Below are 14,858 nucleotides of genomic sequence, written 5' to 3' on the forward strand. Positions count from 1 at the left end.
AGCAGGCTGGTAAGATTTAGGCTCGGGAGGGCCTAAACCAATGGCTCTTCCCACCCTGGTGTTACCGGGCTGCTGTCGTTTGGTTTTTAACCCGGCTGGTTATAAAAATAGGGGGGACCCTATGCGTTTTTTTTTTATTATTTATTTATTTTTTTAAAAAAAACGCAGGATACCGCAGGATCCACAGGATACCGATATCTGAAAAACAGGGAGAAACACACAAGAAACACACAAACAGGAGCACAACACCCATCATTGTGAGCGGTGTTGTGCACCTTACAGTATGCAGCATCTTTACAGATCGCTGCTTACAGTCTGGCCCCCAAGGGGTTAAGGGAGGATGTATTGCATCCCCCTTAACCCCTTGGGGGCCAGACTGATGTCAGACTGCACCCATCCCAGCAAGGAAGGGGTTAACTGACCCCCCTTCCTTGCTGGGAGGGGTGCAGTGCTGGGGAGGGGGTGGGGAGAGCTCTATACTCACCCCGATGTGTCCTCTTCGCTGGTCCGCAGCACAATGAATTCACTGTGCTGCGGACCGGCTCATTATATGTGCGCTCAGCCGATCAGCCAATTAGCTGAGCGCACATATAATTCTAAATGTTTCTTCTAATAATGCTAATAATGATAACATAATTAGAAGAAACATTTGATGTTTTCATTAAAGTAAAGTGATGATTAGTACAGAATGGTCTTTTGCCGGCAATATGAATTAACGGCTTATGGAGCTTCCTGTACTAATTAATATTTAATTAATAAAACACATTTTCGATGAAATAAATTCAGTTTCGTTGGTCAATAATTTAATTCTAACGAATCCATCATTGTGCAATTAAATATACTGTCAAAAAATAAATATATATATATAAATATACATTTATTTATATATCTGTTTATTTTAACAGTATATTTAATTGCAAAATGATGGATTAGTTTAAATTTAATTATTGAACAACAAAAGGCACTTTATTACAACGAAAATTTGTTTTATTATTTTAATAGATTAACCATGAGAGACATCGGCATTAGTGCAGAGGATCGCAAACCCCGGTAATAGCAATTCATGTAAACTGTGTTCCCTGCTTTCCCAGATGCATCCAGAGGTGTTTGCATCACTTTCTTAAGATTTTATTTGTTATTTTTAGTTGAACCAGATTTCAAAGTAAATGACCGTATGTTTTGAGCCGCATGTCTATTTTTTCCCACTGCCGGAGTTTCATCCGCACATTTACAGCCGCATAAAAAATACAGCCGCACAGTTACATAGTGTGAACCTAGCCCCCGGGTACGTGCACACTGCGGAATGGCGAAGGAAAATCCTTCGTGCATTCCGCAGCTGGCACCCGCCGGCGGACTAATGCGGGCGCGTGTCTCCACCCGTGTAATAGACTCCAATCTATGCATGGGCGGATTCCATCGTCCATCCAAAGAATGAACACATTGGACGGAGAGCGGAATCCGCCCGTGCATAGAATGGAGTCTATGACACGGATGGAGACGTGCACCTGCATCAGTCCGCCGGTGGGTGCCAGCTGTGGAATGCACGAAGGGTTATCCTTCGCCATTCCGCAGTGTGCACGTACCCTTAGAGTGTATGTAGGAAGGGACACACGAATCCTGCATACCCCCCCCCCATCCTCGGAACAAGTGGGAAGATCGTTTGGGAGCTGATCTTCCCACTGCTGGATAAAGGTTACCACCTGTACGGGGATAACTTTTATACCAGCACCCCCTCTTCCTGTCCCTCGCTGCCTGAGCTACTGTAGCATGCGGCACGATTCGAACATATCAGAGGCAGTAATAGAGCCCTAATATTTAGCAGCCATGGAGCGCACCCAGCGCTTCTGGATATGAAGGACCCCGTATTGCACCAGGGTAACATTTTCCAGGTGAAGTTCCCCACACTAGAGAACGGGAGACCCCAGAAGAAGTTCAGAGTGTGGCGTAACAGGGGGATCAGGAAGGACACCATTTTCCAGTGTGACACCTGTCCTGATCACCCCGGCCTCTGCATACTGGATCGCTTCAAGGCGTACCACACGTCATTGGAGTTCTACATTATCTAAATTCTGTCCCTTATTCCTATTTCAGGGGTCACGTTGATCCAGGGATTATTCTGATTGCCATTATGGAGTCGGGAAGGAATTTTTCCACTGTGATGAGGCTACTGTTGTCTGCCTTACGAGGGGTTTTTGCCTTCCTCTGGATCAACACAGGTTGAATTTGATGGACACCTGTCATTTTCAACCTTATAAACTAATAATTGGCCTAATACTCCCAAATAAATTAGAATTGTCCCTTTTCCCCAGCTAAATAGGTATGGCCGCCATTCCCATTAGAGACTTGCCATGATGCAATTACAAAGCCTCTGTGCGGCCAGGACAGTAGAAACCCCCCACAAGGGACCGCATTCTGGAATCTACACCCCATAAGGAATCTAACAAGGGGGGCAGCGGGGATATGGCCCCCTGGTGACGGCCACATTTGGGACGTGAAAATGAAAAAAAAAATGGTATTTTTTATTTTCTCGGCACATGTTCTACGTAAGTGCCCGTTACCAGTGGGGTCCATATGCTCACTGCACCCCTTGTTAGATTCCTTATGGGGTGTAGTTTCCAGAATGGGGTCACTTGTCGGGGGTTTCTACTGTCCTGGTAGCACAGGAGCTTTGTAATTGCGACATGGCCTCCATCCTCCATTCCAGCCTCTAAATGGCGCTCTGTCCCTTTGGTGGCTTGCCCTGTGCCCATATGGCACATCATGCCCACATGTGGGGTATTTTCGTACTCAGGGGAAACTACCATACACGTTTTGTGTTCATTTTCTTTTTTAACCCCTTGTGGAAATGGAAAAAATCAAGGCTAGACCAACATTTAGTGTCATTTTTGTAAAATTTTTACTCTAAATCATTAATCTTGTCATGATTTTTTCATTTTCACAAGGGGCTAAAAGATAAAAAAAAACACACTAAATGTGTAGCGCAATTTCCCCTGAGTACGGAAATACCCCACATGTGGACATAAAGCGCCATGCGGGTGCAGGGTAAGCCTCCGAAGGGAAGGAGCGCCATTTGGTTTTTGAGGCTGGATTTGGATGGAATGGATTTCGAGGGGCCATGTTGCATTCAAAAGGCCCCTGTGTTTCCAAGACAGTTGAAATTCCCGACAAGTGACCCCATTATGGAAACTACACCCCTCAAGGAATGTAACAAGTGGTGTAGTGAGCATATGGACCCCACTGGTGACGGGCACAAATGTGAAACAATGTGGCGTGAAAATGAAATATTACATTTTTTACACTATAATGTTGGTTTAGCCTTGAATTTATCATTTTCACAAGGGGTTAAAAGAGGGAAAAAAACTAAATGTTTAGAGCAATTCCCCCTGAGTCCGTAAATACCCCACATGTGGACATAAAGCGCCATGTGGGCGCAGGGCAAGCCTCCGAAGGGAAGGAGCGCCATTTGGATTTTGGAGGTTGGATTTGGCTAGAATGGATGATGAACGCCATGTCGCATTTACAGAGCCCTCGTGCTGCCAAAACACTGGAAACCCCCCACAAATGACCCCATTCTGGAAACTACACCCCTCAAGGAATTTAACAAGGGGTGCAGTGAGGATATTGACCCCTTGATGACGGGCACATTTGTGCCATGAAAGTGAAAAAATGAAAATATTCCCTTTCATGTCACATTGTTCCACATTTGTGCCCGTCAACAGTGGGGTCCATATGCTCACTGAACCCCTTGTTAGATTCCTTGAGGGGTGTAGTTTCCAGAATGGGGTCACTTGTGGGGGTTTTCCAGTGTCTTGGCAGCACGAGGGCTCTGTAAATGCGACATGGCCCTTGAAATCCTTTCCAGTGAAATTCAGCTTCCAAAAGCCAATTGGCGCTCCTTCCCTTTGGAGGCTCGTCCTGCGCCCACTTGGCACTTTATGTCCACATGTCGGGTATTTCCGTACTCGGGAGAAACTGCGCTACACATTTTGTGTCTTTTTTTTCCTCTTATCCCTTTAAGAAAATGAAAAATTGAAGGCTAGAACAACGTTTTAGTGTAAAAAATAAATTTTTCTTTTTTCACGCCATATTGTTCGGAAAATCTGTGAAGCACCTGTGGGGTCCACATACTCACCGCACCCCTTGTTACATTCATTGACGGGTGTAGTTTTCTAAATGGTGTCCCTTTAGGGGTGTTTTTTAGGTTTTGGCACCCCAGAGCCTCTGCCAACCTGAAGTGGTACAGTCAAAAATGACCAAATATAACGGAGGCGTTGAAATTCACTAGGCACTCCTTTATATCTGAGGCTTGTGGTTGCGTCAAATAGCGCAATAGGGCCACATATGGGGTATTTCTATAAACTGCAGAAACGGCGCAATCAATATTGGGTGCACTTTTTTACGTTATTTGGGGGGTTTTCATAAAGATTCGTTATGAGTATCGACTCCAATTTTCCAGAAATATAAAGAACAATAGGTCACGAGAAAACAATCTCAGAATCGTCTGGATAGGTAAAAGCATCCCGAAGTTATTAATGAATAAAGTGACACAGGTCATATTCATAAAATTTGTCTCTGTCATTAAGGCCATTTCAGGCTCTGTCTTTAAGGGGTTAATTGTGAAGCATGGATTTTTTGGTCAGTCATGATTTCTCTACTTTTGTATACAGTTGTATTATATAATATTTACATTTTATTATGCACTCATTTTTAACTGGTTATTGTGAGTTAGCGTCTTTTAAACTTAAAGCCATTACCTGTTTCATGGACTTTGATAGGAAGACACTGATCTGCCATTGTATTCACTGGCCAAGTAAATAATCTTTTCAGAAGTGATATAGTTACTGGCTGCACCAACAATGATGTAACATTGGGTTTAATTTCCCAGGAGTTTCCATCTAAATAAAAGAAAAGCACATTTAGAAAACATTTAAATCCTGATAAATTCCCACAAGGAGGAGAAACCATCTGTCTTCATGAGGAAATTGTTTATTAACATATTGTGTAACCCCTAACTCTTTCATATTCCATGCTGCTGTTATTTAATTGTACATTTATTGCCGCACAATTTGTATCTTAATTTTTTAAATTATATATATATATATATATATATATATATATATATATATATATATATATATATATATATATATATAACTATAATTAGACTAACTATAATTAGACTATCATATATGATTCTTAATATTAATGTACATGGCTATGTTCACACAACGTCAAAAATATAAAAAAGTGGCCGATTTTCATATTTAAAATAACGTCCATTTTTGCCGAGATTTAACAAACTGCAATGCAATGCACTGAAGTCAATGGGAAGACGGATGTCCAATGCACACAGCGTATTGAATAACGGATGTTTTTGCAGCTGGCGTCAAAATAATGATCATTATTTTTGGACGTCTTTTGCAAACAGCTGAGGTTTTTTATTTGTAATTTACACACAGTTTTCCTTTTGTCACCGTTCTGTCTTCGTTTTTACTGTTAAATTCAATGGACTTTTCAATTAAGCTACATCCAAAGTCCAATTAGTAATTCCAAACTAGAATAATGTACAAACACCCGTCAGTGCACTAAGGGGAGGTCAGGCTGCTAAATAACGTCCGTTATTTTAGACTCAAAATGACGGACTTCATTTTAAACTAAGTAAAAAAAAAATGTTGTGTGAACATTCAAAGTAACATTTTATAAGTTTATTAACCCTTTGGCTATCTTCACACAACGTCAAAAATGGAGAAAAAATGTCAGATTTCGCTATTTAAAAAAAATGTCCAATTTTGCCACGATTTAACTGACTGCAATGACAATGCATTGGAGTCAATGGGAAGACGGACGTCCAATGCACACAATGCATTGAAAAACTGACGTTTTTGCCGCGGATGGCAAATAATGAACATGAACGTTATTTTCGGACGTCTTTTGCAAACAGCGGATGTTTTTTTATTAGTTGTTTACACACAGTTCTTCTTTTGTCACTGTTCTTTTTTTCCATTTTTACTATTAAATTCAATGGACTTTTAAATTAAGACACACCCAAAGTCCAATTAGTAATCCCAAACTAAAATAATGTGCTAACATCAGTCATTGCACTTAGGGGAGGCCAGGCTGCTAAAAAACGTCTGTTATTTTAGACTCAAAATAACGGACGTCATTTTAAACAGAGCTGAAAAAACGTTGTGTGAACATAGCCTATAGGTGTTTCGTAGAAATTTAAGAAGGTTAGGGGAAAAATTAAAAGTTTTCGTTTTTTGGGGGGGCAGATAATCAATTTCAATCCCTTTTTCCCTGTGAATTTTGGGGCCAATTTTTTTTTTTTTCTCTTAGCCATTATACCATGTCACAGAGGCCTTGCGGTGCCAAAATATTTGTGTAAGACAAGTTGACGTTTCCATCTGTATCATTCGGGGGGACATGTGACACCCTGATCATTTTTTATTACATTTTTTATGAGGTTGTACGAATAAAAAACACAATTTAGCATCTGTTTTTAATCACTTTTTTTGTACGCCGTTTTACTATACATCACATATGACATCTTATCGTTATTCGTCAGGTCGGTACAAATATAGTGATATCCATTTTTTCATAGCTTTTATTATAGTTTTTGGCACTTATACTATAAAAACTGTTTGTGTCTTTCACATTGTAAGAGCAGTAATATTTTTATTTTTTTTCGCCAATGGAGTTATGTGAGTTTTTTTTGGGGGGGGCATAAGCTGACGTTTTTAGCGATATACCTTTTGGGTACATGGGACGTTTTGATAGCTTTTTTCTATATTTTTTAGGGGGCGGGATTAACATAAAAAGTCATTTGGTTTTTTATTTATTTTTTTAATAAAATAATGTAATTAATTAATGCAACTGGTTAATAGACGGAGTCATTACGGACGTGGTGATACCAAATATGTGTATTTTATTCCTAGGAGATCATTTACAAAGGGGGGTGAGGTGGGGAATGTGTATATTTATTTAATTAATTAATTAATTAATTAATTAAGGTACCTCTATAATACATTGCAACACATGATCAGTGCTGTAATGTGTTATAGAATAACTGAGCAGTCAGAACACTGATAGCTTATTTAAACGACCAGACCCCTGCTTTAGTGCAGGGGCCTGATCGTTATAATCCATGGCAGCCCAGACGCATTAAGCCGGTTGCTATGGATACCCCCCCTGGAGTCGCGCGAAGAGGGAGAGGATCCAAGGATCGTGGCGCCTATGGGGCCAACGGCAGGTTCAGCAGGAGGAGGCGGCGTGACATGCGATTGCCACTATGGCCGGGGGGTGGTTTAGGAGGAAGGGACAGCATGACATTCCTGGAACATCATGTTGCACAAACTACCTGTAAAGCAGTACAATATATATATATATATATATATATATATATATATATATATATATTCACTACCGTTCAAAAGTTTGGGGTCACATTGAAATGTCCTTATTTTTTAAGGAAAAGCACTGTACTTTTCAATGAAGATAACTTTAACCCCTTAGCGACCCATGACGTATCTGATACGCCATGGTGCTGCGGGGGGTGTTCAAACCTGACAGCTGCATTGAAGGGCTTCAGACATCACATCCCTGGTGTCTAGTGGGTCGGATCTCCCCCCCGTGATGCGATCGCGGGGGGGGGAGATCCGTTCTTCTGCCCGTGCCGGGCCTCAGCATCGGAATGACGCTGATCCCGGCTCGGCAATAGATTGCTATGGCCTGCAGCAGGCCATAGCAATCTATGACCGATCTCATGGATCTTTGCTGTGTATATACACAGCATTGATCTCTATGAGAGATCAGTGCTATGTATATACAAGCCCCCCAGGGTTGCTTCTAGTACATGTAAAAAAAAAAGTAAAAAAGTGTTTTTATTAATAAAAAATCCCCTCCCCTAATAAAAGTCCAAATCACCCCCCTTTTCCCATTTTATAAATATAAATTAATAAATAAACAAATAAATAAACATATTTAGTATCGCTGCGCGCGTAATCGCCCGAACTATTAATTAATCACATTCCTGATCGCGCATGGTAAACGGCGTCAGCGCAAAAAAATTCCAAAGTGCAAAATTGTGCATTTTTGGTCGCATCAAATCCAGAAAAATTGTAATAAAAAGTGATCAAAAAGTCGTATATGCGCAATCAAGGTACCGATAGAAACAACACATCATGGCGCAAAAAATGACACAGCCCCATAGACCAAAGGATAAAAGCGCTATAAGCCTGGGAATGGAGCGGTTTTAAGGAACGTGTATTTGTTAACAATGTTTTGATTTTTTTAAAAGCCATCAGATACAATAAAAGTTATACATGTTATATATCGTTGTAATCGTAACGACTTGAGGAACATGCATAACAAGTCAGTTTTACCATAGGGCGAACGGCGTAAATGCAAAACTCCCCGAAATCAAAACAAATTCGTTTTTGTTTTCAATTTGACAGCGCAAATGATTTTTTTCCGGTTTCGCAGCATATTTTATGGAAAAATAATGCCGGTCATTGCAAAGTACAATTGGTTTTGCAAAAAATAAGCGCTCATATAAGTCTCTCGGTGAAAAAATGCAAGCGCTATGGACTTTTAAACATAAAATGGAAAAAGCAAAAGCGCAAAAACGAAAATTGGCTTTGACCTTAAGGGGTTAAACTAGTCCCAACTTTAAAGAAATACACTCTATACGTTGCTAATGTGGTAAATGACTATTCTAGCTGCAAATGTCTGTTTTTTGGAGCAATATCTACATAGGTGTATAGAGGCCCATTTCCAGTAACTATCACTCCAGTGTTCTAATAGTACAATGTGTTTGCTCATTGGCTCAGAAGGCTAATTGATGATTAGAAAACCCTTGTGCAATCATGTTCACACATCTAAAAACAGTCTAGCTCGTTACAGAAGCTACAAAACTGACCTTCCTTTGAGCAGATTGTGTTTCTGGAGCATCACATTTGTGGGGAGAACTTTCATCTGAAACTCGACAGTCTATTCTTGTTCTTAGAAATGAAGGCTATTCCATGCGAGAAATTGCTAAGAAATTGAAGATTTCCTACAACGGTGTATACTACTCCCTTCAGAGGACAGCACAAACAGGCTTTAACAAGAGTAGAAAAAGAAGTGGGAGGCCACCTTGCACAACTAAGCAAGAAGATCACATTAGAGCACATTAGAGTCTCTAGTTTGAGAAACAGACGCCTCACAGGTCCCCTACTGGCAACTTCATTAAATAGTACCCGCAAAACACCAGTGTCAACATCTACAGTGAAGAGGTGGCTGCGGGATTTTGGGCTTCAGGGCAGAGTGGCAAAGAAAAAGCCATATCTGAAACTGGCCAATAAAAGAAAAAGATTAAGATTGGCAAAAGAACACAGACATTGGACAGAGGAAGACTGGAAAAAAGTGTTGTGGACTGATGAATCCAAGTTTGAGGTGTTTGAATCACAAAGAAGAACGTTTGTGAGACGCAGAACAAATGAAAAGATGCTGGAAGAATGCCTGACGCCATCTGTTAAGCATTGTGGAGGTAATGTGATGGTCTGGGGTTGCTTTGGTGCTGGTAAGGTGGGAGATTTGTACAGGGTAAAAGGGATTCTGAATAAGGAAGGCTATCACTCAATTTTGCAACGCCATGCCATACCCAGTGGACAGCGCTTGATTGGAGCCAATTTCATCCTACAACAGGACAATGACCCTAAACACACCTCCAAATTGTGCAAGAACTATTTACAGCAGAAGCAGGCAGCTGGTATTCTATCATAGGTAATGGAGTGGCCAGCGCAGTCACCAGATCTGAACCCCATTGAGCTGTTGTGGGAGCAGCTTGACCATATGGTACGCCAGAAGTGCCCATCCAACCAATCCAACTTGTGGGAGCTGCTTCTAGAAGCGTGGGGTGCAATTTCTCCAGCTTACCTCAACAGATTAACAGCTAGAATGCCAAAAGTGTGCAATGCTGTAATTGCTGCAAAAGGAGGATTCTTTGACAAAAGCAAAGTTTGATGTAAAAACAATGTTATTTCAAATACAAATCATTATTTCTAACCTTGTTAAGTTGTTTATTACCTTCCTTAAATAAATCAACAGATGCATGATGAAGATAATATATAATCTTCAACCCTCCCTCACCAAAAAAAAAACCAAAAACTTTAATTTTATTTGAGACACCAATCAATATACCCATACAAACATTTAGACAAGACCAGGGTCTCCTGCTAACATGAGACAATTATATCCATCAAGTCAGGCACCTAACATATATCTATATAATCACAATTCATACATGAATAGGAATAGCAGCAAGTTCTAGATTCTAGAAGCATTAATTCTGGCAGTCACATCAATCTACACTGTATTGTATAGTAGCCAATTTGCAAATAGTCACTCAGTCATTTATTGGCCTGGTAGCCATGGATCCCAGCTCCTCTGCTCCATGGAACTACTATGTTATAGATTGATGTGACTTAGTTTTTCACACATGGTAATACGCAATGCGTACAACAGAACCAGCACTTTAGTATTGTTTGTCAGATAGCTTCTATGTGTGGGGGGTAGTGCAATGTAAAGGGGTTGTCCACTTTATAGAAAAATAGTTTACTGTTCACTATTAGTAAGTGTACTCACTGTATATGCTGACAGCAGCTCCCTGTGTACCTAAAGAGCTAATATCAGACTCCCCTCCTCCAGGCTGAGCTGCCCTGCTCTGTGGTGTTTCCATCCATAAAATGGTTAACATGGAGAAGCATGTGACTATACCTCACTCCTGGTGTCCACCACTCAGCCTTTATATGTCTATTGAGGACACTGGGGGCTCCTCCATACGTATGCGACTGCATAATTTACGCTTTGCACGTGATAATCTGTACGCATGTGTGTAGACTGAAACGTATGCTTCTACTGTACGTTGATTATTTGTTCGTGAATGTTCAGGGAACACTAACAGAACACAATCATTTTAAAATTTTCGTGTTCGGAATCCGGACCGAACATCGGATGTGCGCTCATCATTACTGAGCACCACCAATCCCTCACTAGCTTCCCGGTCGGGACTTGGGCTTACTACTGTATATAGTGCTCCTACAAGAGCTAAAGTTGCTGGTAGTGCCAGTTATCTATGTATGTAAAACTATTTACAACTGTATCAGAAAAATGTGTTCTTATATTTCTGAAATCGTAGCAGATGCTTGGACCAAATGTGCAGTAGCTGTCATTGACAAATTAACAGTAATTGAACTGTTTGGGATTCTATTCTCGGGAAAAAGAAAAAAAAAAAGGAAGAGCAGATCTAATAGAATTGCTAGTCTTTTTATGATGTCCATATCCAAGCATATTTTATGTTTCTATGTTTAAATGTCCAACCCACAAAATATGCACGGACTAGTACCAGTTCTACTGAAAAACAGGAAGAGCCTATAATTAGTCAATTTTAGAAGTGAATTCTTACTTCTCATGCAGTGGGGAATATATCGGGTATTCACAGTAAGGACACAGTGGGTGGCATTTTTAAAATGATTCATTTTAAAAATCAAATAGTTCTGTCATTAGGTTTTTTAAAGGATAGATCTACTATAATGGTTTCAAAAGAATATGTCATTCAGTGAAGCCAATTAGAGTGACCAACTAAAACTACTTTATTTATTATCTCCTATGTAAGTCTTAATATCACAGCTTCATATCACTTTAGACCTTAATTAGATGAAATTGTTTCAACCTTATTTTCTTCAGACAAAATGACAGTAAATGTACTGTAAAGTATAGACTAAATTTAAAGAGGATAATTTTACTGCAAGAATTGTGGAGTTTATATACCAGATTTAAAGGGTATTAAAAGAACATTTAAAAAATAGATACAAATGACAGTTCACTGCAAGCTGTAAGACTCTCATAGTGGTGGCCACTGTACAATATTATACGCACTGCATGCACATGTACACCCATCCTGTACAGAGGTTGAGTGTGCATTTAACCATTGTGTACTCTGTCTCTGTCAATTGTATTGAAGAGTATGTCAATTTTACCACATCAGTCAACAAGTGTGGCCAATAATATAAATAAAAAGAAAGAAGAAAGAAAGAAAATACAGCTTTAGGCTATGTTCCCACTACGTAAATCTACAGCCGTAGTTCTCGCTGCAGAACCATGGCCGTAGATTTGCGGTGTGGACACAGCCTCAGTTTCAATGGGATCCGGGCAGAGCGTGCACACATCGTCTACGTTCCGGACGGATTCCATGAGGTGCCGCAAAAAACTGACAGGTCCATTATTTGCGGCCGGAAATCAGTGAGTTCCGGCCGCAGAGGACCTGTCAGTTCACACTGTGTGCTATGGGAAGCTCTGATGCGGGCGCGCGCTGATGTGCCCGCATCAGAGCTTCCCGGGCGGATAGATCATCCGGCCGGTACTTGTACCGGCCGTGATGATCCGGGCTGGGACTGGCTGTTCCGTGACCCGGCCGGGGTCACGGAACTGCCGGATGTTCACGCAATGTGAACATAGCCTAAATAAGAGAAGACATCACTTTGGGGTGAATGTAAATTCTGTCTTTTCATGGTCTGAAGCCAAATGATGGGTGATGCCATTTTTGAATAAACTTTCAGCATAGCTTTAACTTGTATAGCTTTACCTTTACCTTTACCTTGTATCTTTACAATGTATGCTGCTATTCCAGATGATACAAAGTATAAGGGCTTTTGTAAGCTGAGTTAAGAGGCTGAATTTAAGAGCGGAGTCCGAGTGGTGGATTCTGCCTGTAATTCTGCCTGTCCTATTTCTTTAATGGGATTTCTTTTGCGCCTCTCTTCTCCGCTCAAAGACTTCATTCTTTGTGCAGAGAGGAGAGGCGCAAGAGAAATCCCATTGAAGAAATAAGACAGGCAGAATTACAGGCAGAATCCACCTCTCGGACTCCGCTCGTACATTTAACTTCTTTTACTCAGTGTGCAAGGGCCCTAAGTGTAGCAAAGCAGCGATAACATTAACCTTATCACTAACATCACTTCTGATCTTATGCTATCATGTTTATTAGTGTTACTACCAAAACTAATGCTTAGGTTTGGTACCATTTTTTGTCAATTTTCATTCTGGTATATTATTAAACTTGCTTCTAGTAATTTATTTACTTTCTTCTGATATATATTTATACGCTGTGAAGGTGGTATGGCATCTGCCAACATGAGAGATGTTTCATCTAATTTTATATATATATATATATATATATATATATATATATATATATATATATTCCAAATAAGTAGAGAGGGGATGAGGGCACTCACCCATACGTTGCAAAATTCTTCATGCAGTTTAAAATTCCATGAAACATCTCTCATGTTGGCAGATGCCATACCACCTTCACAGCGTATAAATATATATTCACTGTGTATCATTCCAGTTCCATTATTATTTATGTACTGTACTGATTTTGCTTTGACATACTGCTTATGTAATAAACTTGATTCTGGTACTATACAGTATTTATATAATCATCTTTTGTTCAAATGTGTTTAGTTCTAGAACAGCACTACATTACTGTGCTTAGATTTGGAATGTTGTTTATTTGTTTTTCTTGGTTCTGGGGCCATTTGTATTGTATATGTGTATATGGCCATTGTATTGGACATTCGGGCCACTTACCATAGCTACATGTTATTTTTCTGTACTCATTAGCATGGAAACAGAAAAATAAATGTGTGCGAGGGGGAATTGGCTCTAATGTAGTCACAAGTTGACTTTGTTAAGATCAATAATGGATTGGACCTTCTGCTTACCACATCTGTATTATGTCAGTATACGTCTACACACCTTTTTGACAGTATACTAATATATAGTTGGGACATACTGTACAGCAAAAAATGAGAAAATAAAAAATTTTAGGGGTGAGATATATCAGATTTATAAAAGGGAATCATTGTTGGTGTACCTGTTTCTGTAAAGGAATTAAAATATGTATTAGGTGGAATAAAACTGACATAAATAATGTGTGTGATTTGTAGATATATATTCTTCAATGTATTTCAGCTGTAGTATGTGTAAAAAGGAGTCCTGCAAACAAAACAAAATAAAAAATATGTACATATTATGTAGTTAATGTTTTAGTTATTTACTGTGCATGTACTGTGTTCATGTCAGGTATGATGTTTATTTACTACTACCGTGTTTAATTCTACAAATAATGACCTACACATTTTTTTTTTAAATCATAAACACGTCTTTGCTCTATACAATGCCTCACAAAGCTAAAAAAAACAAAAACAATAAAAAAACAAAAACAAAACAACAACAATAATAATAATAACTTGGAAAAGCAGTAACTGGTATTCATTCATGGTCAAAGGAACATGGCCGCACTTCCTGTGCTCTCCCCATTCCAGTAAGCCTTGATTTATAGCCTCTCTGCTTCTCTCTGCACTCAGAATGTTCCTTACCATATACAATTTGCAATCTGGCTGGGAAACTGTATATTGAGGAAATTTTTGGTTGCAATAAATTGTAAGAGGACACTCCCCGGCAGCCACTACATGTGGTGGCATGCTCCAGAAACCTGGCTTGGTACATTGTTACCTGGCTCTGTTTAACAAACTCTTTCTCTATAATTTTCTACAAATGCACACTTTGAATAAGATACTCTATATGGGTTAAACAACAGTCATGTATATATGCACTCTCTGAATAGGCTATTGTCCTTTGTGGTACTCTAGCTGGGTAACTGCATAATAGGGTGCTTTCTAGGAGGCACTAAATTAAGGGATACTGTTTTAGGCTATATTCATATGATGGCTGCTGTTTGACATGCTCCTGTGGCCAATACTGCCATATCAGCCGCAGGGACAGTATATTATTTTATTTGGATTGAAGGCCAT

The 14,858-nt window shown here is 39.7% G+C and overlaps 1 protein-coding gene across 3 annotated transcripts in view; it reads right to left on the reverse strand.

Moving 5' to 3' along the window:
- Positions 1 to 14,858, reverse strand: part of NAALADL2 (N-acetylated alpha-linked acidic dipeptidase like 2) — a 712,309-nt gene that overhangs the window by 217,875 nt on the left and 479,576 nt on the right. For all 3 annotated transcript variants that reach the window (XM_069975168.1, XM_069975167.1, XM_069975169.1), the window contains exon 6: positions 4,755 to 4,895. In XM_069975168.1, the coding sequence (XP_069831269.1) occupies positions 4,755 to 4,895 (141 nt within the window). The remainder of the gene's footprint in view (positions 1 to 4,754; positions 4,896 to 14,858) is intronic.

This window comes from Dendropsophus ebraccatus, chromosome 6, assembly GCF_027789765.1.
Source record: "Dendropsophus ebraccatus isolate aDenEbr1 chromosome 6, aDenEbr1.pat, whole genome shotgun sequence".
Taxonomy (NCBI): domain Eukaryota; kingdom Metazoa; phylum Chordata; class Amphibia; order Anura; family Hylidae; genus Dendropsophus; species Dendropsophus ebraccatus.